The 27,591-nt window shown below is 46.9% G+C and overlaps 10 protein-coding genes across 10 annotated transcripts; 4 read left to right on the top strand and 6 right to left on the bottom strand.

Annotated features, from left to right (window-relative positions):
• Positions 1-774: 774 nt before the first annotated feature.
• FSST1_012947 (major facilitator superfamily domain-containing protein) lies at positions 775-2,423 on the top strand (the record flags this gene model as incomplete). Its single annotated transcript, XM_083236217.1, has 5 exons — positions 775-987; positions 1,043-1,462; positions 1,508-1,926; positions 1,973-2,052; positions 2,101-2,423. The coding sequence occupies 5 exons, from the start codon at positions 775-777 to the stop codon at positions 2,421-2,423; spliced, it is 1,455 nt and encodes a 484-aa protein (XP_083082643.1).
• Positions 2,424-2,707: 284 nt separating this feature from the next.
• Positions 2,708-4,452, bottom strand: FSST1_012946 (general substrate transporter; the record flags this gene model as incomplete). The annotated part of the gene is made up of 3 exons (XM_083236216.1): positions 2,708-3,719; positions 3,773-4,298; positions 4,362-4,452. The coding sequence occupies 3 exons, from the start codon at positions 4,450-4,452 to the stop codon at positions 2,708-2,710; spliced, it is 1,629 nt and encodes a 542-aa protein (XP_083082642.1).
• A 3,544-nt stretch (positions 4,453-7,996) lies between these two features.
• Positions 7,997-9,092, top strand: FSST1_012945 (uncharacterized protein; the record flags this gene model as incomplete). Its single annotated transcript, XM_083236215.1, has 2 exons — positions 7,997-8,726; positions 8,776-9,092. The coding sequence occupies 2 exons, from the start codon at positions 7,997-7,999 to the stop codon at positions 9,090-9,092; spliced, it is 1,047 nt and encodes a 348-aa protein (XP_083082641.1).
• A 143-nt stretch (positions 9,093-9,235) lies between these two features.
• Positions 9,236-10,759, bottom strand: FSST1_012944 (class I SAM-dependent methyltransferase; the record flags this gene model as incomplete). The annotated part of the gene is made up of 10 exons (XM_083236214.1): positions 9,236-9,287; positions 9,354-9,773; positions 9,823-9,960; positions 10,012-10,049; positions 10,101-10,123; positions 10,173-10,298; positions 10,352-10,393; positions 10,452-10,542; positions 10,628-10,675; positions 10,724-10,759. The coding sequence occupies 10 exons, from the start codon at positions 10,757-10,759 to the stop codon at positions 9,236-9,238; spliced, it is 1,014 nt and encodes a 337-aa protein (XP_083082640.1).
• Positions 10,760-11,507: 748 nt separating this feature from the next.
• FSST1_012943 (uncharacterized protein) lies at positions 11,508-12,627 on the bottom strand (the record flags this gene model as incomplete). The annotated part of the gene is made up of 2 exons (XM_083236213.1): positions 11,508-12,135; positions 12,191-12,627. 2 exons carry the CDS (start codon positions 12,625-12,627, stop codon positions 11,508-11,510), a joined length of 1,065 nt encoding a protein of 354 aa, XP_083082639.1.
• Positions 12,628-14,061: 1,434 nt separating this feature from the next.
• Positions 14,062-15,414, top strand: FSST1_012942 (DUF2985 domain-containing protein; the record flags this gene model as incomplete). Its single annotated transcript, XM_083236212.1, has 3 exons — positions 14,062-14,643; positions 14,768-15,220; positions 15,286-15,414. The coding sequence occupies 3 exons, from the start codon at positions 14,062-14,064 to the stop codon at positions 15,412-15,414; spliced, it is 1,164 nt and encodes a 387-aa protein (XP_083082638.1).
• A 485-nt stretch (positions 15,415-15,899) lies between these two features.
• FSST1_012941 (uncharacterized protein) lies at positions 15,900-17,013 on the bottom strand (the record flags this gene model as incomplete). The annotated part of the gene is made up of 2 exons (XM_083236211.1): positions 15,900-16,046; positions 16,099-17,013. 2 exons carry the CDS (start codon positions 17,011-17,013, stop codon positions 15,900-15,902), a joined length of 1,062 nt encoding a protein of 353 aa, XP_083082637.1.
• Positions 17,014-18,238: 1,225 nt separating this feature from the next.
• FSST1_012940 (uncharacterized protein) lies at positions 18,239-19,322 on the bottom strand (the record flags this gene model as incomplete). Its single annotated transcript, XM_083236210.1, has 2 exons — positions 18,239-18,971; positions 19,021-19,322. The coding sequence occupies 2 exons, from the start codon at positions 19,320-19,322 to the stop codon at positions 18,239-18,241; spliced, it is 1,035 nt and encodes a 344-aa protein (XP_083082636.1).
• A 572-nt stretch (positions 19,323-19,894) lies between these two features.
• On the bottom strand, positions 19,895-21,238 carry FSST1_012939 (uncharacterized protein; the record flags this gene model as incomplete). The annotated part of the gene is made up of 1 exon (XM_083236209.1): positions 19,895-21,238. One exon carries the CDS (start codon positions 21,236-21,238, stop codon positions 19,895-19,897), a length of 1,344 nt encoding a protein of 447 aa, XP_083082635.1.
• A 525-nt stretch (positions 21,239-21,763) lies between these two features.
• Positions 21,764-27,581, top strand: FSST1_012938 (uncharacterized protein; the record flags this gene model as incomplete). The annotated part of the gene is made up of 9 exons (XM_083236208.1): positions 21,764-22,101; positions 22,173-22,316; positions 22,384-23,125; positions 23,179-23,344; positions 23,395-23,794; positions 23,846-24,058; positions 24,106-24,473; positions 24,529-25,693; positions 25,742-27,581. The coding sequence occupies 9 exons, from the start codon at positions 21,764-21,766 to the stop codon at positions 27,579-27,581; spliced, it is 5,376 nt and encodes a 1,791-aa protein (XP_083082634.1).
• Positions 27,582-27,591: the final 10 nt, after the last annotated feature.

The following is a 27,591-nucleotide window of genomic DNA, read 5'->3' as shown; positions in this document are numbered from 1 at the left end:
GACTGCACTGACAATGTTGCAGATTGTAGATCTCACATGACTCAGTGAACATGAAGGATTTCCATCTGTCTTGGCATTCTGCCAAGAGGTTCCAGGCGGGGCTAGGGATATCTTTCACTGGCATGAACCAGCAGTGCCATTCACTACAATCTCATGGTATTAACAACCTATACTGCAGCTCGGATCATTTATACTATCGATTAAAGAGGCCATGTTTACATCCATTTATCTCTGAGTATGCTGGTGTCATGGGAAGAAACGATTGCCGTAGACCGCCCAGTCGGCCCCTGGGTAACGTTCCTTGGCTGTTTGGCTTGGCTGACACCAAATTCTTCAGATATGGATCTTTGCACCCACTCGACTAAAGATATCAATGGCATTTACTAATGCGCGTTTATTTCACCTTCCAAGACTGCCCTAGCTCCATGCACATCCAAGATTTAAGCTTGATTTAAGGTAATGGATTAGGTTTTACCCCGCCTGCCAAGTAGGTCTTGGCACCCAAAGTTGATTCAATGGCCAATCACCTTAATTCAATCATTGTAGCCCTCCACTCCAAATGTCTGTTGGGGAAATGATAGCAACAAGAATAGAACTAGACTGGCTAAACTGTGCTGCGGAGTGTCCACCCTACCAACCACATGATATGCAATGGAACATAGGCTTGCGGCACCCAGATCTGAGTCCCCGAGGCGGCAGAAAAAATGCATAAAGGAGGAAGCAAGTCGTCATCAGATGCGGGGTCCATGTACACAACATCACGCAGACAAAATCATGAATGCCAGGCACTCGATAGACAGAAAGGACAAGGAAGATGGTCCGCCCGTGCCGTTTGACGAGGTTGAAGAGGTCCTCAAGACAGTCCCCCGGGCCCGTGACTACTCCGGTGCCCATGAGAAGACGGATCCAAGAGAGATTGCACTCGTCAAGAAGTTAGACTGGTGGATCATGCCTATCCTATGGCTGATGTACTGGCTCAATTATCTGGTAAGTACGCTTTCGACGCCCGCCATAACCATCATCGACAATCTGACATGGCAAGGATCGCAACGCCATCGCCCTGGCCCGTCTCAACAGCATCGAAAAAGATCTCAATCTTACAGGCTCACAATACCAAACCTGTGTATCTATTCTCTTCGCAGGCTATGTCATCGTTGGTATCCCGGCCAACATGGTTGTCACGCGCATTAGGCCGAGTATCTGGATGGCATCGTGCATGACTGTCTGGGCCATCATCAGTGGCCTCACAGCACTCAGCCGCAACTACACAGGTTTACTACTTACGCGATTCTTCCTTGGAATCACAGAGGCGCCTTATTACCCTGGCGCATTGTACATCCTTGCACGATTTTACACTCGAAAGGAACTCGCAACGCGTATTTCAATTCTTTACACGGGCAATATTCTTGCCACTGCGTTTGCTGGGTTGATTGCATTGGGTATATTTGAGATGGATGGAATGGTATGTTACTATAATCGACCTGTTTATAGCTACTAATCTTTCCAGGCGAATCTCGCTGGATGGCAATGGCTCTTCATCATTCAAGGCGCAGTGACCCTCCTCGTTGCCATAGCGGGCTTCTTTGTCTTGCCGGACGAGCCACTCACCACTCACTGGCTCACGCCCGAAGAACAAAAGCTCGCCCACGAACGTACCCAACGCGACACTGTAGGGAACTCAGGCGAGTCTACAAGCTGGACGGGTATCATCTCTGCTGCCAAAGATCCCAAAGTGTGGCTATTTGTGGTGATGCAACATTGTCATCTTGGAGCGAACGGGTTTAAGAACTTCTTCCCGACAGCTGTCAAAACGCTTGGGTTCAACCAGACTATTACACTCGTTTTGACCTGTCCTCCATATCTCATTGCTGGCGCGGTTTCGATTGCTTGGTCCTGGTCATCGGGAAGATTCAACGAAAGAACATGGTGAGTTGCTCCTGGTATTGATGATTGATCGTCACTGACATCTCAGGCACATCACCATTGCAAAAGCTGTTGCGGTATTTGGCTTTATTCTTGGATGTGCTACCCTTAACACGGGTGCTCGTTACTGTAAGTACCTTTCTCGTGCTCTAGAATCATTACTGACGAGATTGATAGTTGCCATGTGTGTATTCTCCATCGGTACCTACGCCGTCAACAGTATCATCCTCGGGTGGGTTTCAGCCACCTGCTCTCAGACAAGGGAAAAGAAGGCATGTTCGCTCGCTATCGTCAACTGCATTGCGGTAGCTTCCTTCATCTGGACACCCTACATGTGGCCTTCCTCCGATGAGCCTCGGTATACGATGGCCATGTCTTCCAGTGCGGCCTTGAGTGTAGCGACTGCCATTGGAGCTTGGGGCATGAGATTCTGGCTGATAAGAGATAACAAGAAGATCAGACAGTCCGAGAACGAGACTACTCTGTACTACGCTTACTAGAGTATGGAGGAACGGTTGGGTAACGATTCCAATTCAGTGTCTAATGGGACGTTACTACGGGAAAGGCACTCAATACATCTACTTAGTGGAAGTGCAAAGATCTGTTCGACTACAGCACTTGACTCTACCCAGTAACAGTATAGTCGGTATTAAGTTGATGCTGGACATATTTATACTGTAGCAAGTGCTCAAGAAGGCCACAGCGAATTCATCAGTGACATATAGACTTGAACATCATTGTGAAGAAATTCATGGTTTGCTACTCCTATATAACGCATGGCAAACTAGTCTCTGCGTCCATACTCTAACTCAGCAGCCTCACCCTTCACCTCAGCCTTCTCATCCCTCGCCATGATGGCTTCGTTGTCAGGCGCCAGCTTATTTCCATGACGACCAATCTTGTACCAAGGTAGTGAGAACAACTCGTCAGTGCTCTCGAGCGATCGACCAGCCAATTCAGGAACAAATGCCCAAACCCAGATAAGACCAAGTAGACAAACAGCTGCGCAGAAGAAGAAGAAGCCAGCGCTTGTCATGGAAAGGAGCATAAGCGGAACAGCTTTTGTGTTACCGTATTGATTGGCGAAGTGAAGACACATGGTCATGGAGCTTCCCAAGGCTCGCAGACGAAGAGGCCAAATTTCGGCGTTGACAAGGTATTGGAACGAGTTCCAACCCATTGTCCAGCCTACACCAGAGAGGTAGAGCATCACGACAGCACCCACACCGGCATGCTTCTGAGATGGGGTCAAGGTTCCGTTCTCGAGAGCTTCTGTGCCGACAATGCTCAGGAAGATGGCGATATAAAGAATAGAAATAAACTGAATAGTGATACCACCATACAAGGAGCGTCGTCGTCCGATGAAGTCGACCAAGAAGAAAGCGCAGAGGTAAGCGGAACTGAGCTTGACCACACCAAGAATACAAGTGGCAAAGAGCTTCTCAGATTGACCAGACTTTCCGAGGACACCGAAGAACTCGACAGCATAAATAGTGATTGCACTGGCGCCAGACCACTGACCAAGCAATTGTGCCATGAAACCCAGCATAAGGCGATATCGGTTAGCAGGGATAGTGAACAGCTCACGTAGCTTGCCCCATTTTGATACTCCGAGGAAAGCCTCCTTCTCACGCTCGAGCTGTTCTTGGATACCGTACAGCTCTGCTTGGACGAATGGATGTGTTTCGGGGAGTTGTCTAAGCTTACAAAGCGCCTTGGTGCTCTCTTCATTACGTCCCTTCATGGTGAGCCATCGTGGGGTCTCGGGAACCGTGAATGATAGGATCAGGATCAAGCTGTACATAGATGATTAGACCATGGTCCTTGAGAATAGAGTGGACAAGCTTACCTAGAAAATCCAATGTGGCACATTTGGGGGTCAACCCATTGCCATCGAGAGTTGTTGGAAATATTGATAGAGGCTCCCCAATTGCTGAAATAAGCAATCATAACACCAAGATAGACTGAACCAGCAAATATGTTGGTGAGCATACCACGGATAGCTCTTGGGGCTGTCTCGGCAAGGTATGTCGGGCCGACGACGACAGTCATACCAATACCAAGTCCAGCAATAAAGCGTCCAGCTAGAACCTGACCAACGCTTCCATGACTCGTCACGACGATGATGAATCCGACCAGCCACAGCAGGCAAAGGACTTGGAGTGATCGTACACGGCCGATCTTGTCGCAGATGAAAAATGCTAGTAGCGAACCGGCGATGGAACCGATTTGGACCATGCTGGTAATGTTGGACTCCACTTGGGCTTGGTGATGTTCAGAACCAGCGTCGAGGTCGAATTCTGACTTGAAGCTTTTGAGAGACACCATGCCACCGACAAGACCTTCATCGAGTCCACGACTAGCGCCGAGGATACCTTACGTAAATGTTAATATAGATACATATAGAATAGAAGAGATTGAATGAATAAATGACTTACCAAAGACAAAGGTGCTCCAGTACAGGCGCCAGTTAAGCACCTCGCTGGGTGTCTCGGCCATAGCGGCCGGGTTACCAAGTCTGAACTTCATGTTGGCTGTCGTTATTGGAGACTAGAGCAGGAATCAAGACTCTGCAACAGAAACTGATTCATCTCTGCGAAAAAGAGACTGGACCGAACTGTTTATAACTTCGAATCTCGGCCAACTCCATATGTTAGACGATAGATGGCGCGCGGGGAAATACGGAGAACCCCCACGAGGATGTGAATCGTCTTGCAAGTGATTGGGTGACCCCGCAGCCTCTACTCACTATGGACGGCTATTTTGTGCCGATTGTGGATATTCTTTCTCCAACGGCCCTTTTCAATGCGGAGACAGTGGAATTCCCCGCATGCCTGTCCCCTCTGTCTCTATCTTCTTGCCATCATACATCAAGGACTTGTCAAAACACATTCCCAGGTGCCCTTTCTCTCTCCAACGCAGAGCACATTTCCTCTAGAATCTTGCGGTATACAAAGTTCCAAATCTCCATTTCGGCTTGTTTCCAAAGCCTTGGTCAATCTTGAAGAGAGTAACTGTGTGTATTAAACTCCCGGACAAACCCTAGTCTCCTCACAGAACTTTTGTCAGTGGTGATGATCAACACGGATAACCGGCACAGTTGAACAACATTGCGTATACCCCATCTTCGAGACGACCCCCAACCTCTGCTGGTCAATGCTACTTTGGGTGGTCATTTCAACACAAATCAGGGTTCGCCCCGGAAATCTCGAGTCAAGTTGCCCGATAGTTGACAGTTTCCCCGTAAACTTACGTCCTCATAGTTTGCTAGTTTGTTGGGGAAATAACGTTATTTTCAAATGTGCGGCGTCCATGTTCGTATTTCACGCGCTATGAAGGCAGGACGTTCAAATAACACGGTACCTTTGGTGGGTAAGTACTGCATACACCGACTTGTCCAGTAGCAATGGTCTGCAACTGCTGCGGCATTTCTCTGAGATGACAGATCAGTCCTATCATCTGAAACGCAAGATAACATACAGGGCACACCGTTCAGTATGTCTCGGCTCCACGTTACATCACTCCGTTGTGGTACGCATAAGCTTTGACGCAATTTTCAGGTTATGGTTAACCTTTGTGGGACCTAGAATGTTGTAACGGCGTAGAGAAAGTAAGCACTGCTATTCTCTTCGTGAACCTGGCCTTGATCTACAAAACTGATTAGTCAAATTGCGAGATAGAGGTGAATTCAGCCGATGTCACTATTTCAACTTGGGTATTTTCCGAAGGGCAACCGCGAACAGCTTTGCAGTAATTTGGACTTTATTCAGATAAAAATAAATACTAGTATAAAAAAGAACCGCTATAAGACACAAATAAACTTTCATCCATTCTGGAAAACACACTGGGAAACGAGAGCCAACTGTCTGAGGGAAGCCGGCCGCAACAATATTCATGACCAATGGAGTAGAGCCAATCATTACAGTTAAACTAAAAACATTGAGATTGCTCAAGATCAAAGATTAAAGAGAGCATGAGGAGAGTATAATCATTAATATAACTTACCTGTAGCCCTACTTGAAGCGTGCCCGTTGTGCAAAGACCCTGCTGGCATAAATAGCTGAAGTTGAATGTGGGAAGAGTTGGCCATCTGAAATCGAGAATACTAGAATGTCTAGGGCAAGGCAGCTGTGCGGAGTGTGGTGTCAAAATGTGAGTTGCATTGAGCTATGCTTGCAGTCTGCAAGGATATTCTTCGACATGCGAGTTATAACGAGTGCCTGTGTACCCAATCGTTCATATGAGACCTGGTGGTGTTGAGCCAGCCATTTCCTATGATACATTCGTCAGTGAATACACTGTACCTCATTACAAGTAAAGCATAAGCCAAAGGAAGAGCCGGGGTATTAATATTTCCATATTATTACTTACACTGGGGCTTCCACCTTTGTCTGTATATACATTATTTATTTTGCCATGCTTCTCTTGATACATCACAATACTCAACTTCAGCGATCTGCTTTGTCCAGTAGTATCGGGCGCCTATTAGATATGACTATACACAGGAAGTATTATTATTTCCCAATAGAAGAGCTACTATTTGCCAAAACGATACTAATTTGCTAGCTAACAGGGAGTGCAGTTGACTGTGTTGAAGCGCCAGCATTATTGGTAACTGAAAAGAATGCATCAATGGCGAGTGCTTATGTTGAAGATCCGGATCTTCATTCATGCGATCCATCAATGGTCTTCACGACGCGTCCAGTCCCTCTCATGTATCTAGTTCTTCAACCTCCAATACATTCAAGTAACCATATTACAATAGCATAACCCCTTTGACGCATTGAGGCTCAATTACCCCGGAGTCATGCGCCTTCGTCCACCTAGTCTCCTCAATCTATTAAATTGAAAACATGTAATTATAAGGTGAAGTGTTTAGTATGTGTATTAAATGTGTCTCTTTTACCTTGGACTGCTGAGATCCGGATAGTTCGATGATGGACGCTGCTGGCGATAAGACAATGATAAGATTAGATATGAGCTGATCTGATAAGACACGATAAGATGTGATAAGATAAGATACGATACAATACGATAAGCAGTTATGCAACAAGTTACAATGAATGAAAAGACATGTAATCAATTAACTGAATAATTCACGATGAGAGCTAGAACAATACAGCTCCCTGTAATATAACTTATTAATTATATACTCAATCGTCATAAGTGAAGAAGTCCTCTATCACGTCTTCAATTATAATATAAGTCCAAGCCTCAGTTGGCAGAGGTTATTATAACTGAGAGTTTCTAGACTTGGGAAATTACCCTATACTGTATAACATGTTAAGAGGACGGCTAGAAAGCATTGATCAGGCAGATCGTCAAGACATAATGGCGCAGAAGATCGTCCAAAGTAGCGGCGATTGCAGTTCTCTCCGTAATGTAAAAATATGGATCGAGTGAGACACTGTCGCAAGATGGGATGGGCTATTCGCGCTCGGCACAATTTGACCAAATTTCCGGAACTTGTCAGGCGAACCCTAACTCTTGAGAGGGCTACCAGCCCCTGACTGTCGGCGAGAGACTAAACCAATCTGGGTTAATGAAGCCGCCAACTGTCGATCGACTGGAGAACTAAGGTACTACCCAAAGATACCATTTCTTTCTAGCGTTGGAGAAAAGCTTCAATAGTTTATACTTTCAAAGGCTCCAATCATGGGTTTTAATGAAGTTCCTCAAGTTAAAAACACTCACGACAAAGATTCCAGCGTCATGAACTGAGGAGACAACCACAAAATGAGACAGAGAATAGTTTTAGCTAGTTCTTACCGACTTGTCCAATCCAGCATGGCTAGCCTTGCTCGCTAAGAGTTTAGCCCTGGTCTAAGTTTCGCTTCATTTGGAATCTCAGGTTTACCGTAAGCTAACAACCGCGGAGGTACAATAACTCCGTGCTCGACGCTAACAAGCGGGGGATATGTAGTGGCCCCTATTCCACCTCTCGCGACGATGAGACATCGATTGAGTTGATTGATTGCAACGTCGTCACCGACTGTGTGGTTCGCTTTTCTTGGCTCATAGCCCTCCTCAGTATCCTAATTTGTGAATATTTGAACCTTCCGTGCAATCAAACATGAATGACCTACCCACTGCCATCCCGAGGGGATCGTGGATTCTCGTTACAGGAGCAAACTGCTACACAGGTAGCCATGTGGTTATTGAGCTTCTGAATCGAGGGTTCAATGTGCGCGGCACGGTCAGAGACCTCGAATACAGCAAATGGCTCCTTGAACATCCTTCGGTAAAGCCATTTGCCGACCAAGATAAGGTGAAATTGGTTCTTGCCGACACATCAAAACCAGGAGATTTCGACGAGGCAGTCAAGGGAGTCTCAGCTGTAGTTCATATCGGAAACATTGGAGAGCTGTCCCCAGATCCTAATGTGGCTTTCCCGTCAGCCATCGAGGCTGCTTTGACCGTTTGCCAATCTGCTGCCAAGGAGCCCACCGTCAAGCGGTTTGTGCTCGCGGCAGGTCTTTGGTCAGCGGTATGGGCAACGCCAGGGGTTTCATCGACAATCAACCAGGAAACCTGGAACGAAGATCTAGTCAAAATGGCGAATTCGCCTCCGCCATACGAATTGACTCGAGTGCTTATAACCTATCTGGCTGGCAGAGTCGAAGCGGAAAAAGCGGTATGGAAGTTTGTTCAAGACGAGAAACTTCCCTGGGTAGTCAATTCTGTCAGCCCATGTTGGACGCTGGGCGACCCATTACATCCGAGACACTATGGTCCGATGCCGACTCAGCTCCTGCAGCAGTTATACCTCGGAAAGATAGACGCACTTAAGGAAAACACGACAGGTAAGCCGACGTGAAACCAATATGAGACGATAAGAAGCTGAATATATAGTGTACTACACACACGTGTCAGACGTGGCTGTCATCTACGCTGCTGCTGTTATCGACCCTGACGTAAAGGGTACTCGCATCCAAACCCTCGCAAAATCCTTCAATTGGAACAATGCGCTAGCAGTCATGCGCGCAGCGTACCCCGAAGAAGATTTCGAGGAAGATTTCATCCCTGGAGATCCTACCTTGATATACAAGATCGAGAACGACATTGCGCCAGGACTGCTGCGAAAATGGGCTGGGAGAGAGTGGATCAGTCTAGAGAAAGGCATAACGGAGACGATTGACTTTTCCCGAAAGATCGGTAATTTAGACTAGGCTTCGGAACTCAGATGGTAGTGCTACAAAGGCGATTATGACTGTGCAAGACTTCTCCGACCCCACGACACTTAAAGAACAAACATGTGTATTAAATCATGATTCCTAATGATATCAAATAATACAAGACATTGTAAAATCCATCACTCCTTCGAAGGGGTCTTCGTTTCTGGCTTCTTTCCATATACAACGTAACTATAGTGCTCAATCAGTAAATCTATTTTTTTTTTGAAGAGAGACAGAGTTTAGATGACCACTTACATAGGGATATAAGCATGGACATTTCGGTCTCGGATCTGTTTTCTCATAGCCGAGCAAAGGATCATGACCTCGTCAGCGGTCCATCCTAAGAATCTTGTGAACAGTGCAAGCAACAGACCCTCAAGTCCATTGTTCATGTTAGCATAAGACCACTTTCCAAGCTCCTTGTGATGCTTGTCCTTTGGCCACTCATTAATCGGCCACTTGTACTTCTTCTCGACAACATCGACGAAGCCGGCTTTTTCGAAAAACTCCTTGTACTGCGGCGGGAGGTCGATGGCGCGTCCAGCTTTAGCGCTGGCTTCGATGCTTAGCTTGCCGGAACGAACAAGGGCGCTGTCTGGGAGGAGAGTTCCATCATCGCATGCGATGGGGTAGGTGAGGTCTTGCATTTCCAGGTAGCCACCCGGCTCGAGGTTTCTAAATGATGGTGTTAGAGTAATTGATGCCTATAGTGACAATGACGTACTCGTAACTGTTCTTGATGAACTTCTCGGTGTCTGCAAAAGACCCTGTCATGGTACGGGCGAAGACAAAGTCGAACGGCTCCGTCCAGGTCCATTCTTTCTCAAGGTCATCAATTTCAAAGATGCAGTTGGGCGGAACCCTTGAGGTCTGTCAGTATGTGGCAATGTGAAAGAGTGGATGGGCATATTACATAGTCGGTTGAATGGGACTAAGGTCAACACCGATCACCTAATTTACTTAGTCATGCAGAAACGAGTCACAGTGTAGAGGAAGTTCTACCTTAGCTTCGGGATGAGCATCGGCTGGCAGCATGATTAGTTGTGTCTTCGTTTGTCAAGGGTGCGAACCAACCATATTCGATAGCCCAAAGGCCGGTACCGGTACCAGCATCAAGAACACGCTTGGCAGACCCTTTCACCTTGGGGTTAAGACCGAGTTCACCATGAAGTGTCAGAAGCCAAAGGTTGTGCTGCAAATCTGTGTCGTCTTGTCAGTGATAATTTTACCTTCACTTGACCTTGTTGACATACCAAGTCGATCACTTTCGGATTCATCGTTGGGAAAATTGTATTCTAGTTTATGTGTTAGCTTGGATCTTTCGATTCCCCATCCTAGCGGATAATTACTTACTCCCAGAGCTCATGGCGTGATATGTACGGCCATTTTCCTCTTGATACTGCAAGACGCTTGAGCGAAGTGACTCCAAGCTATCGAGATCCGACTGCGACTATTTAGCTTACTACTTAAAATGGCCGACCAGAATCGCAATAGGCATGGATTCAGAGTCATGAATATGCAAAACTTACGCCTGAAAAAGTAGAGTCTGAGTCGCCATCGTCAAAGACGTCCGCAGCCTGCTCACAAGTTAGCGCGCTATCACGACGTAGAATGTCACTACATACCAGCGGCTCGTGTGCTTGTTCAACCTGTGCAGTCATGATACCGTATTGTCAATTAAGCGATAACTATGATCAAGGTAGAAAAATTCAGACAAGAGGGGGGAAGATAATTTCATCATTCATAATCAGGTGACCAAAGATCCTACGGGAGCTGGTTCATGTTGGGAAGGACGTAGGAAAAGACATGCAGTCGGTTCATGCAGTTTTGGCCTGTTGAGGAGCTTATTCCCGATGCATCTCCCAGGCACAGTCATGTCATGAACCAACAGTCCCACTGCCAAGACGCATTTCAGACCCTCCAGGTCGGTGAGTCGACTGTTTGTAATTGTGTTCAATGTCCTCGGCAAAGTGCAGGAATATTTGAGAATTATAATTATTGGAAATTAAAAACACAACGTTTGAGGGAAATGTAATAGAAGCCATTCTTTTCTAGTTCAAGATGGCGACAGTGCGGGAGCATCACAATGTAACGTTGTTGCTACAAGCGGTCGGATAATTTGCCATGTTCCCTGCCACCCATTCGTATGCAAGCCAATAAGATTCGACATGTCGTAGAATATAATGAGTTCCCCTGTAAGTTACCGGGTAAAACAACGCTACAGGTTTCGCAGTTTCAACTGGACCATTATCTTATTTGTATTTCCATGATACCTCATGCAAGAAGTAACTGTCCACCTAGTTTTAACCCAAGCTGTTATTGCAAGATATTATTTCGAAATAAAATTGGTCATGCGATATTTATATAAAGAGAATAATTATAATAACCTTTCGAAACCCCATGTTCACTTCACTTCCTCTCACTTGAATCACCCATCTCATGGACCTGTGACTCGTGTCCTGGTGCTTCATAAACAGGCGGCGGCCCAAACATGGACTGCCTACCATCTGACTGAAGGGGAGAGATAGCAGACCCCGGTTGAGTATGAGGTGACGCAACCATTTTTGAATCAAGCATACTCGGGCCCATATTCTGTGGAGTGAAATTCATAACTGGAGGGTTGATAGGTCCTTGGGTAGCCGGAGTCTTGTTCTTCTTTCGTCGGAGAACGAAAAAGATACCCAGCATGACTATACCAATAAGAGCTACACCACCAACAGCTCCTCCCACTATGGCTCCAATGGGCGCTGAGCTACTCTTGTTACTGCCATCGTTTGAAGATGATTTTGTAGATTCAGCTACCTTGGTGATCGTAGTGGGTTCGTCGGTTTTAGTTGCTGCTTTGTCCGCCGCTTCTTCTAACTCTGTTGTTGCAACCGCACCATTGGCAACTCTCGTAGTGAACTTGGGGTTTTTCTGACCATAGAAAGTGTGCTCAGCGCTCTGCTCCGCTGTCAAAGATGAGGATGCACATCTGTAGTCTCGTATACCGTTCGGGAAAGCATAAGTTCGGCAGTAGGGCATGTCGGAGTCGGTGCTACAAAAAGGCGTATTAGTGAGGGAGGTTAAAATTTCCAGAGTATCGAGCCTACCACAGAAGATTCATTGTGTCGCTCTGGCAGACATCGTTGCAAAGTGTGGGATCGACTGCCTTGGGCGACTCGTAGCAGTTGACCTTTATTTCTGTTCCGCATTTGATAACGCCCGCGTCCTCTTGTACAAGAGCCCACGCACACACTTCTTTATTTGTACAGGTAATTGGCACACCGATCTCTGCCGAGAGATAACCGCACGTCGCATCAGGGGCGCTGGTGACGGTCAAGTCAAAGGGAGAAGAAACCTCTTGTCGTTGTTGCAGTTCGCGTCTCTGGAGTAACTGTATTTGATCGAGAAAGTCCATGGGGTCGGCCGTGATTTCGGGCATGCTCGGCATCAATTGTCTTCCGGCGTGTCCTGTCACCATAGCGCTAACGGCAAAGGCCATCGTTCCAATGAAGAGGGCCTCTCTGTGAAACAACGCCCGATACATGGTGGCTGCCAAGGTGAGTGAATGGTAGAAGGGTAAAAAGAACCGACAAAAGAGAAAGATGTACGAGGAAGAGGAGTTACGACCCAGTTGGCATGCCATGAATACTTAAGTAATCGCGAACCACGGTAAGACAAAATCCCATGGCAAGAATGCTTAGGGCTGGGGACGATTTGGGGCTCGGCCAGCGTAGCGCAAGCCCAACGCAAGCCAAATCAAGCCACATTTATTGTTGAATAACTGGCATCTCATACTTTGACTAGATGATTGGCAGTCAAAGAACCTAAATCTTACACTTAATTCAGCCTCCGCCATCTGGTATGTAGTTTCAAAAATAAGCTGTAGCGTCCTCCGTTTCTCTTCGGAGGGGCACTGGAAAAAGAGGGCAAAAGGGTCTCGAAATGGTCGTTGACCAGAGACACACATATCTTTCCGGTAGCTGTTTCCATTCTAGGCAATTGGCTTGCAATCGAGTTACTACTTTATCTCTTCTATGACAAATGTTAAGCGATGGTCTGGTGGCGAAGGCGTAGAACACAACGTGCGGCTGAAAACATTAGTGGCAGACTAACTGGAACTACAGTGAATTATGAATGGCTATGCTAGACAATAAGCATTAAGAGACAAATCAGCTGAAAGACGCTGCAATAACAAATTAGTAATAAATACAGACATTCACTTCTTATAGGCAGACATTAGCTCACAACCAAAGAGGACGAACAGAATCTGAGAAACAAAAATCCCCAAGAGCTATTCTGTCACCTCGTTGTCGCTCCCGCCATTATTTGCAAAACACCAGCTTTATTGCTATCAAAAACTGCTCTCAACACTGAGTCAATTCTCGGATTTCTATCTCTTGTTAACTGACACTCAGGTTCGTTACTATGCCCGATTAAAAGCTCACAGACGTTATACAAATCTAACTTTGTCGCGGATAAATCTAAATTCTTTAATAACAACAGGTTATACCTTGAAAGAAACAATGCTCAGACATACTACCGTTGAGATGGACCGGCTCATTGGGGTGACTGTTCTGTCGAGTAGCTTTAAATTCACTAGACAACCTTAAATCATTGCAGAACGAGGATTCAACTGCCTTCACACTCCTCCCGCAGTACCCAGTCACATTGTAACCAATTTGAAGACGATGGCAGATGGATAGTTAGTTTTGTTTGTCCGTTTCTGTAAACTTTAAGTGATGGTTAAGCGGGTAAAAACCGGGATGCTGTCCAATGCCGGTGCAACATACTCCGGCGTTTTACTGCATTCGGTAAGATGGGTAGACCGGAAGCAATCAAGTGCCGACTCCGAGAAATAAGATTAAACCAATACCGTTTACCCCAACAAACCTTGCATCATCAATCGTCTCTGAACCTTCAATTCGACCATGACCTCTAGAGACAGGAGTGAAAAAGATCTAGAAAAGTATCAGCCGTAATGTCGGACCCGCCGCCAAACAATGGCTTCGTCGGTCGCGTCCGCGGCGCGTCGCTATCCATCATCAATGCCAACCCGCAGCTGGGCATGTGGCAAGCCACCGGCACCGCCATCGCACAAGCCCCCAATCTCACTGAACTCCGCGACGCCGAATCTGGCGGCGACAAGATCGAATTCAATGCCCAAGGTCACTCTGCGCGCTACGCTGTCCCCGAGCCAGATGGCGAGCTCACGCTGGTCAAGACAGCGACACTCACCCGCAGACCTAGTGTGATTCCAAAGCTTGACAAGGACCCTCTTACCGAGGAGCCCGTCACTATTCCTGAGGAGGTAGACGTGGAGCAGGGGTCGACGAGGGAGGAGACTATCACTGAGGCATCTGGAGAACGCCATCACCATCATTTTCATTTGCGCGAAAAGCATCGACAGCGACTGGAGCGACGGAAAAGTCTGTACGAGAAACACAAGGCTGACGAGAAGGAGAAATGGGGACCAACGATCCTGAATGGCCTCAAGGCCTTTTGGAAATTCTTTCTCACGCCATCTGGCTTCCTCATAACGCTATACGGTCTGAATATCGTGGTAAGTAGCTTTTATCCGTTCGTTCCGTAAGTTTAGCTTGCTAACCGTTACTCTCACAGGCATGGGGCGTAAGTGGATCAACGACTCGATATCTTGCTGCCGTATTCTAATCCTTCTTCTATAGGCAATGCTCTTCTTCCTCCTGCTCAATGTCGCACCAGCAATGAACCATCCCAGCGCCAACGACAACAACTCAGCACGCAAGAAATGGCTCGAGATCGATAGTCAGATCCTCAACGCCCTTTTCTGCGTCACAGGCTTTGGTCTCGCCCCGTGGCGCTTCCGCGACTGGTATCGTTACACCCGCGCTGTCTACTGGAAGGATGTTTCTGCCATGCAGAAGCTAGCCGAGCAAAACAAGGCTTGGTTTCGACCTCCCGCTTGGGCCACGGAACAAAACACAAGCCCGGCTGACTCGACTACTACTCTGCCTCGTTCAACCACCTTTACTGGCGAGAAGGGGCCGCCAACACCACTCTGGAAATTGGGGTTCACAATCTATATGATGGTTATGAATACATTCCTGCAAGCTGTTTTGTGTTACTTCATGTGGGGGTATAATCGCATTGATCGTCCGGTAAGTTTATGTCCTTGAGTTCCCCCCAAGTAACTTGGTAGACGCATACTGACTTGATGTTGAAGAGTTGGGCTACAGGTACTTTCATCGGCCTTGGTTGCGGTACAGGATTGTTGGCTGGTCTAATGTCGTGGTGGGAGGGCCGCAAGGTTAAGAAGATTGAAGGACCTGAGGTTAAAGTTATTACTGTGTAATGTGATTAAAGTATGCAAGGTCTATCTAAGGTACCTATAATAGAGTTAACGTTATTCCGTAATATAATTAATAATATGTAATTATTTATGAAGGACTGATTTAAGTCGCCGAAAGGTTAACTGTAATAGACCTGTATAATCTAAGCACCTGGCCACCTCCAAATAATAAGTACTATCTTGACCTTTTTCAGCTGCTAAGCACCTTAATTCATCGCGAATGGAAATCTGGTGGTGCCTGGAATGACCTTTTGTTTGTTGGAGACCACGATCTAGTAGGAATTGAACTGTAGCCAGCCTTTGATTGCGATCGATGGTTGGTAATCCATTAGGAGGGTCGAAGTTCTCTGCCATGTAGTACTTGTATCCAAAAACTGCATTTTCTAAGAGACCTATCCCGTTTTTCGGATTCCATTGTTGGACGAAACTCCTCCTGGTAGTTAGTCTTGTTTGTAAGTAAGGGAGGATGGAGAATTGGGCCGCCAAGCCTAAGAATGTGTTGGGGAGTCCTCTTCTGTGGTCAAACACATCTTGTACTGATGACCAGTGCATGTCTGGACCTTGGAGTTGGTACACTGTCGGCCAGGTGCCTTGAGTCCTCCAAACAGCCTCGGAAGCAGCCCTATCAAATGTGTCTAGTGTTTGTACCAGGGTTTCCAACTTGTCTTGCGAGCTATGAGCCGATACCTGGCTAGCGTACCATAAGGCTCTCATGATAGCCAGCCAGAAATGGCTTGGTGCATAGTCCGAAGTAGTATCACTATCAAACATCAATAGGTTTTCGGCCTGCAGCAAAACTAGATGTGGCTCGAAATTGCTTGGACATGAAGCACATAACTCCTCCCATATGTGCGCTTGTTTGACCCAATCCCTCGTAGTCCTATGGGCAAAGTTGACAACTTCTTGGGCAGCCCCACTGAGTTCTAATATGCCTCGAGTACGCGTGGCAAGTCTACGCTTGAGTCCCCTCTTGGCGTGGTATTTCGCTTCTGAGGACATGGCACTTAGATCGACATTTGTAGATCGAGACTCATCAGCGAGCCACATCAAAAGCCACGGCAAGGGTCCATATGCACTCCTTGAAAGTCGAATCATGGCACAGGCATCAGGCAGGTGACGATGGGGTATTCGGGCCCAAATGGCATCAAAGAGCGAAGAGAGATTTGTCGGTAACTTCTCTAGTGTTTCTTGGAGCTGGGCCATACTGTCGCCTGCCGTGAAGAGATCGATGAGTTCCATGACTACAAAAGACACCCATAGAAATACCCCGTCTGCTTTTTGCACCACGTCGTCAGTGAGCTTGGCAACTTGATCAGGGTATACACTTTTCAGTTCAATGTATCCTCTGTTCTTTTGAAAGCTCTTCGTAACAAATGTCATCATATCATCCTCAGTCAGAAGGTGCATCTGTAGCATGGGGCCATCGTTGAAAGCATCTTCAAATTCCGTCCACGGCCGACTTGCAATGCAAATCTTAATGCCTTGAGCAGCATCATTCGCCATAGAGCGTATATGTGAAACAACTGTGGCCGGGGGTATCTCAAACTCATCAAGACCATCGACAAAAAGAGCCATAGCCATTGACTTTCCACACTCATTCATGAGGGCCTAGAAGGACTCATTGATCCCCCATTCTTCTCTATGTTTGTCAGAGACAGAATACAATGCAATTCATAATCTGTTTTCGTAGTGCCTGTAGGTGGTTGTCCATCTCATCGATCTTACGCCTATCCTATAGACCTGCCAGAGCGAGGCGAGGAAATCTTATTCTTAGCTCGCTCATCATCTTTGCAGACAGTTTGTATTTTGCGGTTATTGATTCTGTTCAAAACTGTTTTAAACCCAGTCTCTACTCTCGCACTCTATACAAAGCTTGGGTAATTTGGATTCCGCTAGAGATCCTCCAGGCATAACCTCATAAGAATTAACCTAAACTTCTTTCGCCAACTCAGAAAGCTCTTTTATAAGCGCAGTCAAATCTGAACTCTCCTGGGCAATATAATAGGCAGCATCTAAAGTTTTATAATGAGATACTTATTCCAAGTTCTCTTTAAGATTTTACTCCTAAACTCAGCGAATTAGATAACAGCAGCAGCAATAGCTAATACGCTGAGGGGATCTATACTAATAGTTAGAGATATTGCACTCATGTGTTGAATAAATCTATATTATAACTGTATTATATCTGAAATCGCTGTTTAGTCTAATAATTTCCCTGCTTTTAGATAGACGCTTAATAAAGCTTCTAGGTTAAATAAATCTGCCCTTTTAAGGTTCTTCTCAGTAGAATAATCTATCAACCGGCTAATATGGGGTAGCTCCAGTTTAATAGGAGGTATAGTAAAAAATTACAATATATCTATATTTATATTTATCTAGTATTCACAGATTATTATTATTAAGGCTAACGATAAGAAATTCCTTAGTAGAAATCCAAGGAAATGCCTTCCTTATAAAACTGACTCGCTGGTCTCGCCTTTATTCACTTCCTTGCCGCATGCCTAGAGGAACGGCGGCTATTAGCTGCTGGGGCTTTAAACATGAGTTACCTACGATGCCGTGACGAGATAATGAGCTTTCCTGATATTCTTGTATCTATGAAGTGTCTTCTTTAATTGCTTAATACATCCTTACTCTTCTAGCTCTCTGGCAAAACAATCACAGCCTTGATTGCATTGCCATATGAGTTGAGGCATAAGAGACATACGACGTATCTCACTTTGTGTTCCAATTCCGTTGCAGTTTCAGTACACTGAGCTGCCATTTCCTCGAGTTTTGTCGCTTGCTTTATGTAGAAATAGACCCTGGAAAACAAGTTTACTGACGACTAATTATCAGTGAGACTACCTTGAAGGAGTGTTTTAATATGGTCTGTATCCAACCCCTCAAGTTTGTCTCCATCAATTGACCATCCATAAGACTCCACAAGGGCTTGAACCTCGCTTTGTAAATCTTGAACTGTACCATATTCAAACCGCCAGCATTTATGGAGAATCTTTCCCATAAACTCGTCCTCAAGATCAGGCATCCAGTCTTCTTCTCTCATCAAGCGGGCGGTTTCTCCTGGACCGCGACCCATTCCTTCGCCTGGCTCGCAGGATGTCATGATACAGTATATCAGTTTACCAAACAGGAACATATCGGTCCCAAGTGTTGGATCCCGTACCATCCGCGATAGTGGGAGTGACCTTGGCGAGAATTCATCGCCGTGGAGGAATCGACCAGGACACAACCCGCCTGTTGATGTATCACGGAACTCTGAGAAAATGAAGCCCGCTAACGATACGTCTAGGGACTCTGCGGATAGCCAGCAACTCTCCATAAGGAAGTCTCCATAAGCTATGTCATGAGAGTGAATCAAGACAAGGGCCGAAAGTAACTGCAAGCTCCATTGGTAGGCAAGAGGCAGAAACTCCGGCTTGATGCGATCATTAGGAGATGTGGCTTCAGCTCTGACAGTGTACAGTTTGGACGTGTATTCCTCAAAGAAATTGTAAAGCGAGCCATAAGATGGTTTTCTGAGTATAGGAAGCCCTGTCCAAGCGTCTCGACTAAGTAGCCTGTGTGACCGATAAGAAGATTTCTAGCCTGGGATTCAAGGAGACTTACGGGACTATCCTTGGATGCTCTTGACCAATCAGGTCATAGGCACACGAAGTCTTGAAGCAATCAAAAGCTTCTGGGTCTTGTCGCCACGGGGCATCCGGCCCATCAGTTTCCCTGTCATCCCAAAATCGGGAATCAGGCACAAAGATGACAGAGTTTGCATCCCTGGAGAAAACGTCCACAAGTCCAATGGAGATTTGTCTCGGCAGGTGAACGCCTCGCGGGTCGGTCAATGGGGTGGTCCGGGGACCTGTTGCGACCTGACGGTAAGTTGTCAGTGGTGCTCGTAGGTAACCTCGAGCCATGGTGGAAATAATCGGTGCTGTATGGTATTTAGTTATGTTTCAAGTTTTAGTTGGGGGCATTTTCACTTTTAGCACAAAGGCGCCCCGAATGTTTATCCGAACAGGGGAATTTGGCATCAGCCAACCCCGTCTCGGGCCTCTCGCCCCTCCTTTAGTTAAATCCTTGGCTTCTATATTAGTGGAAATCTAACCCTGCACTTAGGGTAGCTAATAGCCGCCGCCTCTCCCAATATGTTGTAAGGAGAGACACAAGCGAGTCAGTTTTGTGATATACAAAGCCGCAATCAGAAATACATTGTTCCGCACTTATTTGAAGTGGTGATCTTTGACGAAGCGCTTGTGGCCCCGTCTATCCTGTGTCGTCACATTGAAGGGATACGATAAAATGACTCTTTCAGTAATGGGAGGGCATCATAGAAATCGAATAGTGATACTATCTAAGGTTGGTGATCGTTTCTCGCCAGAGTAGTCACAATCCTGGCTGAATCACGACAGGTTGCGAAACTAGTTACAAATAACATACTAAGATGTCCGGAAGAAGATTCGAGCGAACGTGGACCTATGCAAGCCGTTCAAGTACAACCCCCGTAGGCCTTTTGGCAACCCTTTCCACAGTGCTCCGTTGACGTTCCGCAATAGCCATATTCAGAGCAACAACCCCCAAACTGGGATCCCACGCAAGAATATCCTTTGCCTCCACCGCAGGTTCCATCTGGGCTACTCTGGACGCTATTTTTATCGCATTTTCCAAACTCGGGCATACATCCACCACCGCAGTACGCCGAATCACTACCACAATATCCACTAGAAGAGCAGCAATCCCCAAAACCAGAATTCAAGCAATTTTTGCCTTGAGTGCCTCCACATATGCCATTTGTGCTGATGTTAGTTGGTTGCGCCGTATTGCTGCTTGTTCTAGATGTACTTGGCGCTGATTGGGAAAAGGTCGGCTCTGCATCGTCCCCGTAACCGTAGAGAAGATCGTCAAGTGTCTCATGGCAATAATACGTCCCCAGAGTATATCCACTGCAATCTTCTTTGAGAGAAGGGTTGTATCTGTACATCTTCTCCATAGACATTCTGACGTGACCTAGCTGACTCTGGCAGTCGAAGTATCCTACGAACCACCGTGTGCAATTCGCAATCTCGCCAGCGGCCCGAGGAGATGGGGGGACAAAAACCTTCTCTGGCACGGGTGTTGGGCTTGCAAGTTGCACGCAATACTTAACATCTGCGGAAATAGTACATGGGTAATTGTCGGGAGGCCAAATGTCTTTTAACTCTGTCTCTGTCCAATTCTGATCCAGACTGGGGTTCCAGAGTAAAAATTGTTCGATGTCTAGATCGTAGGCGAGTGCTGTGCTCCGACAGGATATCGGGCTGCCCGCTAAAGTCTCGTTCCACCAAAAATACTCCCAACAGTCCTCGCGAGTATCATTGGCTATGGGAACGTATGGGCCGTCTCCAAGGAACATATCCCACTCTGGGACTGGTGTGGTTTTTTCAGGCTCAATCGTCCATTCGTATTCATCGTGGATATATCCAGGGTAGTCGACCAGGTCTCCAACTGGAGCAACACAGTAAGAGGTCCAAAGCCATAGATTCGTACAATTCTCCCAGACCATTGGATTGAGAAAGATAAGGTCATCCAGAGAGATGCTGTACTTTAACCCAATGGTGCCACAGTCATCGCCAGCTGTGACATTGTGGAATAAACCGCATTTGGTGTTCGTGTCTGGTGCGATGTTATTAGGTACCGCGGCGGGAGTGCTGAAGCCGGCCGACTCCTTGTTTTCTGGCACTTTATAGTCGCCCAGAGGATTTGAAATGCAGATTGTTTGGTCGACGTAGGACGAAATATTATCGCAATAGCCGTTGATGAACGGGTTCCAGGATCTGAGAGTTGCTCTGGACATGTCATTTGCTGACTGGATGCTCTGGCAGGTATCGCCCTCTTTGACGACATACACGTCACACTGATTACGGATGCATAGATTTCCGGAGGACGGGAAGTTATCAAGTCGGTAGTCAAGCCTGTTAGCTGTCACCAAGTCGTGCGTGGCAACATGTTGCGACTTTGAAACACTGAGGAACGTATCACCAGCTTTGATAGTGTAGTTTGTACTGCAGCTTGGCGTTGCAGTTGGACTTTCTAGGTCAGTAAGAGATTTGACATTTTCATTGAATGGAGACTTACGACGAAATCAGCAGTGGCTGATATGTGTTGGTAGGCTGTTTCTTATAGCCACAGCTTGCACTGGCGGAAGCGTAGATGGACAGCGTTAAGGAGATGCACTTATCATAAATCCGACTTGTCCCTTTGTATTTGAGCATCAAACACAGTCAACAAGAGTTTCCATGCCAATTTTTCCATCTTGAACCTTTCAACGTTGCCCTACCCAGCTTGAATCCAGGTGTGACTGTAGCGGCTATACCTAGCCATGCGACTCCTTGGCAGCAAGATGCAAAGTTTTCTTTTGCTCTTTTTGTCCGTTGGTCTCTCAATCGGTCATCGCCACTCGCATTCAAGATTTCACATCCGTGGACGTGATGGTAATACCGGTGATTCTGACTCAACTTTCGACATTGTAAGACGTCACGACGATGATGCCATATCCCTTGCCCCCGTTCCTATCCACCCCTTTATCCTCCCTCGTGAACTCACTACGCTATCCGAGTCTGGACAGAACTCGGACGCGGCCTCATCCGGTGATTACACTTGTGGCCCCAACAAACCGTGCGGCAATGAGGCATGCTGTGGCGAGAGTGGATGGTGTGGGTAAGTCAGATGTCTAGAGATGCGATATCTCACGAATGTCTAGGAGAATACCTGTCGCTGATTGAAAACAGATATGAGCCCAAGTATTGTGGCAAAGGTTGCCAGTCCAATTGCGATGCGAAAGCAGAATGTGGTCGTTATTCCTCTCCACCAAACAAGAGGTGCCCTTTGAACGTTTGCTGCAGTGAATTTGGGTTTTGTGGCACAACTGAAGAGTAAGTGACCAAATTTCCTTGACTTCAGCCGTTTCTTTTAACGGCCATGGCTAATGTCACTGACTAGATTCTGTAAGAAAGGCTGTCAATCGGATTGCAAGCAACCTCGCCCATCGGCCTCCAGGTCTAATGTGCAACAAAGGGTCATTGCCTACTGGGAGGCATGGAATGAGAATAAGCCTTGTGGGCATATGTCCCCTCAGGAGATTCCAGTCCATGATATCACACATCTTATATTTTCATTCGGGTTTGTTAACCCCGGTGACTTTCGTGTCACCAACATGCCCGATGTCAAGTCCAGTCTTCTTACACAAGTTGCGGACCTCAAAAACAAGAACCCCAACTTGAGCGTCATGATTGCCCTTGGTGGGTGGACTCATAATGACCCGGGCAAATACCAGACTGTCTTCAGTGATATGGTATCTACCCGAGCCAACAGGCAGCTCTTCATCAAGAACCTTCTTGGCTTTCTCAGTCAATACGGCTTCGATGGCGTTGACTTTGATTGGGAGTATCCTGGCGCAAAAGACCGCGGCGGAAAAGAGGCTGATGGTAAGAACTTTACCCAATTCCTCAAGGAGCTACAGGCTGCTATGCGCTCGGGCGGACGGCATTACCTGGTGACATATACTGCTCCGACGTCTTATTGGTACCTTAGACATTTTGATCTCAAGGCCATGAATAGCTACGTCGACTGGATTAACCTCATGTCTTATGATCTTCATGGGATCTGGGATCGTGATAACCCCATCGGTAATCAGATCCTTGGACACACCAACTTGACAGAAATTGACATGGCACTCGATCTTGTAAGTATTCCTTGGTGAACAACTATCGTCATGTATTGATGTTGAATATCTAGTTCTGGCGTAATGACATTCCACCTGAAGATATCGTCCTCGGTATTGGCTTGTATGGAAGGTCTTTCAAATTGGAAAGCCCTTCTTGTTGGAAACCAGGATGCCGTTTCAGTGACCCCGGAGACAAAGGGAAGTGTACAGACACAGCAGGATTTCTGTCCTACAGAGGTAATATTACGTCTCACACTTCCATTTTACCACAGACTAATATTGTGTAGAAATCATGGACCTCATCAAAGACACCAAGGCCAAACCTGTTTATGATAAGGATGCAAAGGTCAATTACATGGTTTATGGTGACAACAACTGGATCTCTTACGACGACGAACGGACCTTCAAGGACAAGGTTGACTTTGCTAACAAACGTGGACTCAGTGGTTTGATGATGTGGGCTATTGATCTTGATGATTCCAAGCACTCTGCCCTGAATGCAATCACTGGGAAAAAGAACTCTCCCCCCGGCGTTATTGCACTTGAGATGAATGTCGACACAAGATCTGAAGAAGCAGGATACTCATCCGATGACTCAAGTCAATGTCGAGTCACAGATTGCGGTGGTGTTTGCTCTGATGGAGAGAGACTTGTTGGGCGAACGAACAGTCTCGATAAGAAGAAGCAGTAAGTTTTTACCAAGGGATATGTACACCCATCGATAACAAACAATTCTAGGTGCGGTAAGAAGCCTTCTAATGCCCGATCTATCTGCTGTCCATCGTGGGCTAGCATCTACGACACTGAATGCCATTGGGATCGAGGGAAAGGAGGCCTCTCCGGTGATTGTGCTGGCAAGTGTAATCCAGGAGAATTGAAGCTATTTGCAGACCAGAGAGGTTGGTCAGGTGACCTTGAAACCGGAGGTTGGAATGGCAAGTATTGTTCACGGTATGTTCTGAAACTCGTCAACATTGCCATACACTAACTTGTTGTAGAGGATCTCAAGTCTTCTGCTGTAACATTGGCAACATGCAGCAGTACATGGACATATGTACCTGGACTACATGCGGCGGCACCTGTCCCAGTGACAAACAGCACGTACTTACAGTCGACACAGGGGGTCCTGCTGGCGTCAATGATAGGTGTAGCGGAGGTGGCAGTGGTTTGGGCTATGCATTTGATACCGATGCCCAGGACCCCAAAACTGGGCAAAAAGGCCGCCGTAAACTCTGCTGTCCGAAGAAGGATTCATTCTCAAATTGCAGCTGGAGGTCGGCCAACGTTTGTTCAAGGCAATGCGACAATGGCCAGATCACTCTTGATCTTGATCCCCGAGGCATGGGAGGATCTGCTTGCGGAAGCGGTAAGTATCTGTCAGCAGTGATTGGCTGCCATGTACTGACATTACCATCTTTTAGGACGACAGAGGGCTTTTTGCTGCGATGCCCCTGGTAGAAAGAACCAGCCATTCCTCCCGGTCAACATGGACAAGCTTTTCCCATCCGATCTACTCCCTCCGCCTGAATCACTTCCACAGTTCGAGCTGATTACCTTTGGAAACGGTGCACGAGACAGTTCACCAAATCAGGCTGGTATAGCCTTCTTCCTTCTTGCAGGCTCTGACACGGCCCTTGCATCCATGTCCAAACGTGACAACCCCAGTCTTGTTTTTCTTGACTGTCCCAAGGAGATACATTCCCAGCCTGTTCATCAAGTACAAACAGCTCGAGTTATTTGCCTTGGTCTCTTTGAGGAATGCTTTGGAGTCGCTAAGAATGGAGTCGAGGGAACGATAGTCCATATGCCGACTGACTGCGGTTCTGGTTCATATGCCAGGGCTGTTTCTCTTGTCCCGTCGCAGAACCAGTCAATTCCCGTCGAACTAGCCAGGCATCGCCCTTCGGCTGTCTATGACTTCTCATTTGATTACGACATGGGCTTGGTACGTCAGGACGCTGGTGAATACTCTTTGAGACTTGACTATTCCAATGTCAGAGGCTACTGGAATGCAGTTGTGGACCTGACGGGCAAGAAGCGCGATTTGAAGCATCTTGTGGATAGATTCTACGCGGACAATTCGAAAGACTGGTTCACTCAATTCGATAAAACTGATATCGAAAAGTCGTCAGATCTCAATGACAACACAAGATCGGTCCTCAATCAGCTTCTCTATTTCGACTCCCAGATGTGCGATGTCAACGGTGGCGAACGGGAAGGTCAGGGATTCTCTGTCACGCTCGAGGGATCAACTAATGCAAAGTTCTTTTACGGATTCTCTTTGATCGCCACCTGGGAGCCAGGCTCTAAAGTCAAGGTCCATCAATCGGCCGGCTTCCTTCATGTTGACGGTAAAACCAACGTCGAATTCACTGTGGCGGGTATCGGTAAGTTGGATACCAGCCAGAAGAAGGATGGAGGTGCAGTCACGTACAAGGAGGCTTCAGAGTCCTTGGGCGGCCATGCGCTGTGGCATGGATGGGCCGCCTTCAGGCCATACAAGCAAGAAATCGTGGATTTCGAGACCTGGAGCGCACGTGGTGGTGAGGTTTCGCTGAATGGCTATTTGAGTGCCAAGGTAGAGGCGTAAGTTTACACTACTCTTGTTTACAGATTATAGCTAACACTTCTCAGGCCATGGGCAAGCCGAAACATCCACTTTCCAGATGGCAAAGATTCTTTCGACCTTTCTGAGCCTCTTACTAGCAGAAAGACCGGAATGACACCACTTTCTATGCCCGGTTCACAGTCGCAAATCACAATTGGCGCCGTCACCAAATTTGGCCTCGACGTGCAACTATCTTTCGGAAAGCCGTATTCGGACGCTGTTGATGGCCTCTTGCCAGACATGTCGGTCTCGCAGAAAGTCACAGCCATGTTTGCATGGAAACAAGAAGGCAGTGAGGTCTGTCTGGACACCTTTGTCGGCCAAACGCAGAAAGCCAAGTTGGTGGCTGGGTCGTATGTTGGTTGGGGCAAAGACTATGAACAGACTATCGCACAAAATCATATCCACGTTGGAAGTCAGCAGTGCTTCGGAAAGTCATCTCACCAGTCTCGTTCCCTTGGTCTCCCGATTCAAGGCACCGTCACCGATAAGGCAGACACAGAATGTGACAAGGACGATGTACTCTGTCTACGCACAAAGAAGGAGAAACGACAGAACAACTCTCTTCCAAATAACTATGACTTCAGTGGTCTTGGTCGCATCCACGAAGCTAGTGAGCTTTCTGAAAAGTCCATTGACGACTGGGGACGAAGGAAGCAACGAGTTTCCTGTGACCCCTGTGGCGCTTGCATTATCTCCGAGGAGCGTGAGAAGAAGAGTTGTTGCTCCTGCGTGTGGCTACCACCCCATGATGACAATCGCGGTCCAGATCTTGGAAGCATGCCTTTGATGCCAGGACCCATCATTCCTGGATCTCCCGCAAAGCGCGGAGTTGAGTTTGGAGGCCCGCAACATAATTCTAATATGTTGCACAGGCGTGCTACCCCAAGGGTCAATGAGGGCCGTAAGGAGGTCAGCTTCTGGACACTGCCAAATACTCAGACCCCTTTTATTATCGAAACAGAATATTATCCCTCATATCCAGATTTCTACAAGAAACCATTTAATCCGATCCCATTCGACGGCAATATCGCATACAGCGACATTCTAATGTACTACCACAACACGACTGCTATATGCACTTCATTCGATATCCAAAAAGCTCCAACGTATGACAAGATCTACAAATACGGTAGAAATGATAAGAACGGCCCCTACGCGCAAGGCATATTATACCATCAGCACTACGATACTGAGCATGTCTTCGAAGGACAGAGCATCAGTCGCTTTTTCGCCACGTGGCTACCTAACAACGGTTATTCGCGAAGCTGGAGTGAAAAATGGGCCTTCACAATGGACAGAGAGTGGCAGAATCTTGCTTTCGTTCATTTGGTGATAGATGAACTAGGCTCAAGCATTCACTATGACCGGCTTGCCATCTTCCTCACCAATTCGAACGGCATGAAAGGCTCTCTTTTCAGTGGTGCTACCTCGACGACTGACGCTAGGTTTAAAGCCTTGGATGCCGGAGCGGAACAACTTTTGAACGTGCGCGAGTTGGGCTACATCTTTAGCTATATGGGCCGCGACGAGGTCTGGGATGCATTCTGTGATACCTACAGTGGTATCCTGGATCTGATGGAGAGATTCGATGCGTGGTACCTCAAGAAAACTACTAATACGAGTGATATGGAGGTGCAATGGATCAAATTCATCAGGAGTGAGTTGGACATGGTTGTTAAAAAAGCTCGCGACGATGTAACGCGTATGTATGGAAACAAGAAACCCGCTGGTAAGAAGTACGATGACTTCTGGGAAGTCATTATGAAGGGGCCTGCTGCGGAGATGAACAAGGTCAAGTTGGACAAGATTGGCAAATGTAAGAAGCTACCAGCTACATCAGTGCCTGCCTGGAAGTTTCCTTAGAATTCTTGTT

This window comes from Fusarium sambucinum, chromosome III (genome assembly GCF_050947815.1).
Source record: "Fusarium sambucinum isolate potato_lamoka chromosome III, whole genome shotgun sequence".
Lineage (NCBI taxonomy): Eukaryota > Fungi > Ascomycota > Sordariomycetes > Hypocreales > Nectriaceae > Fusarium > Fusarium sambucinum.
This window is presented reverse-complemented; position numbering and strand designations above follow the sequence as displayed.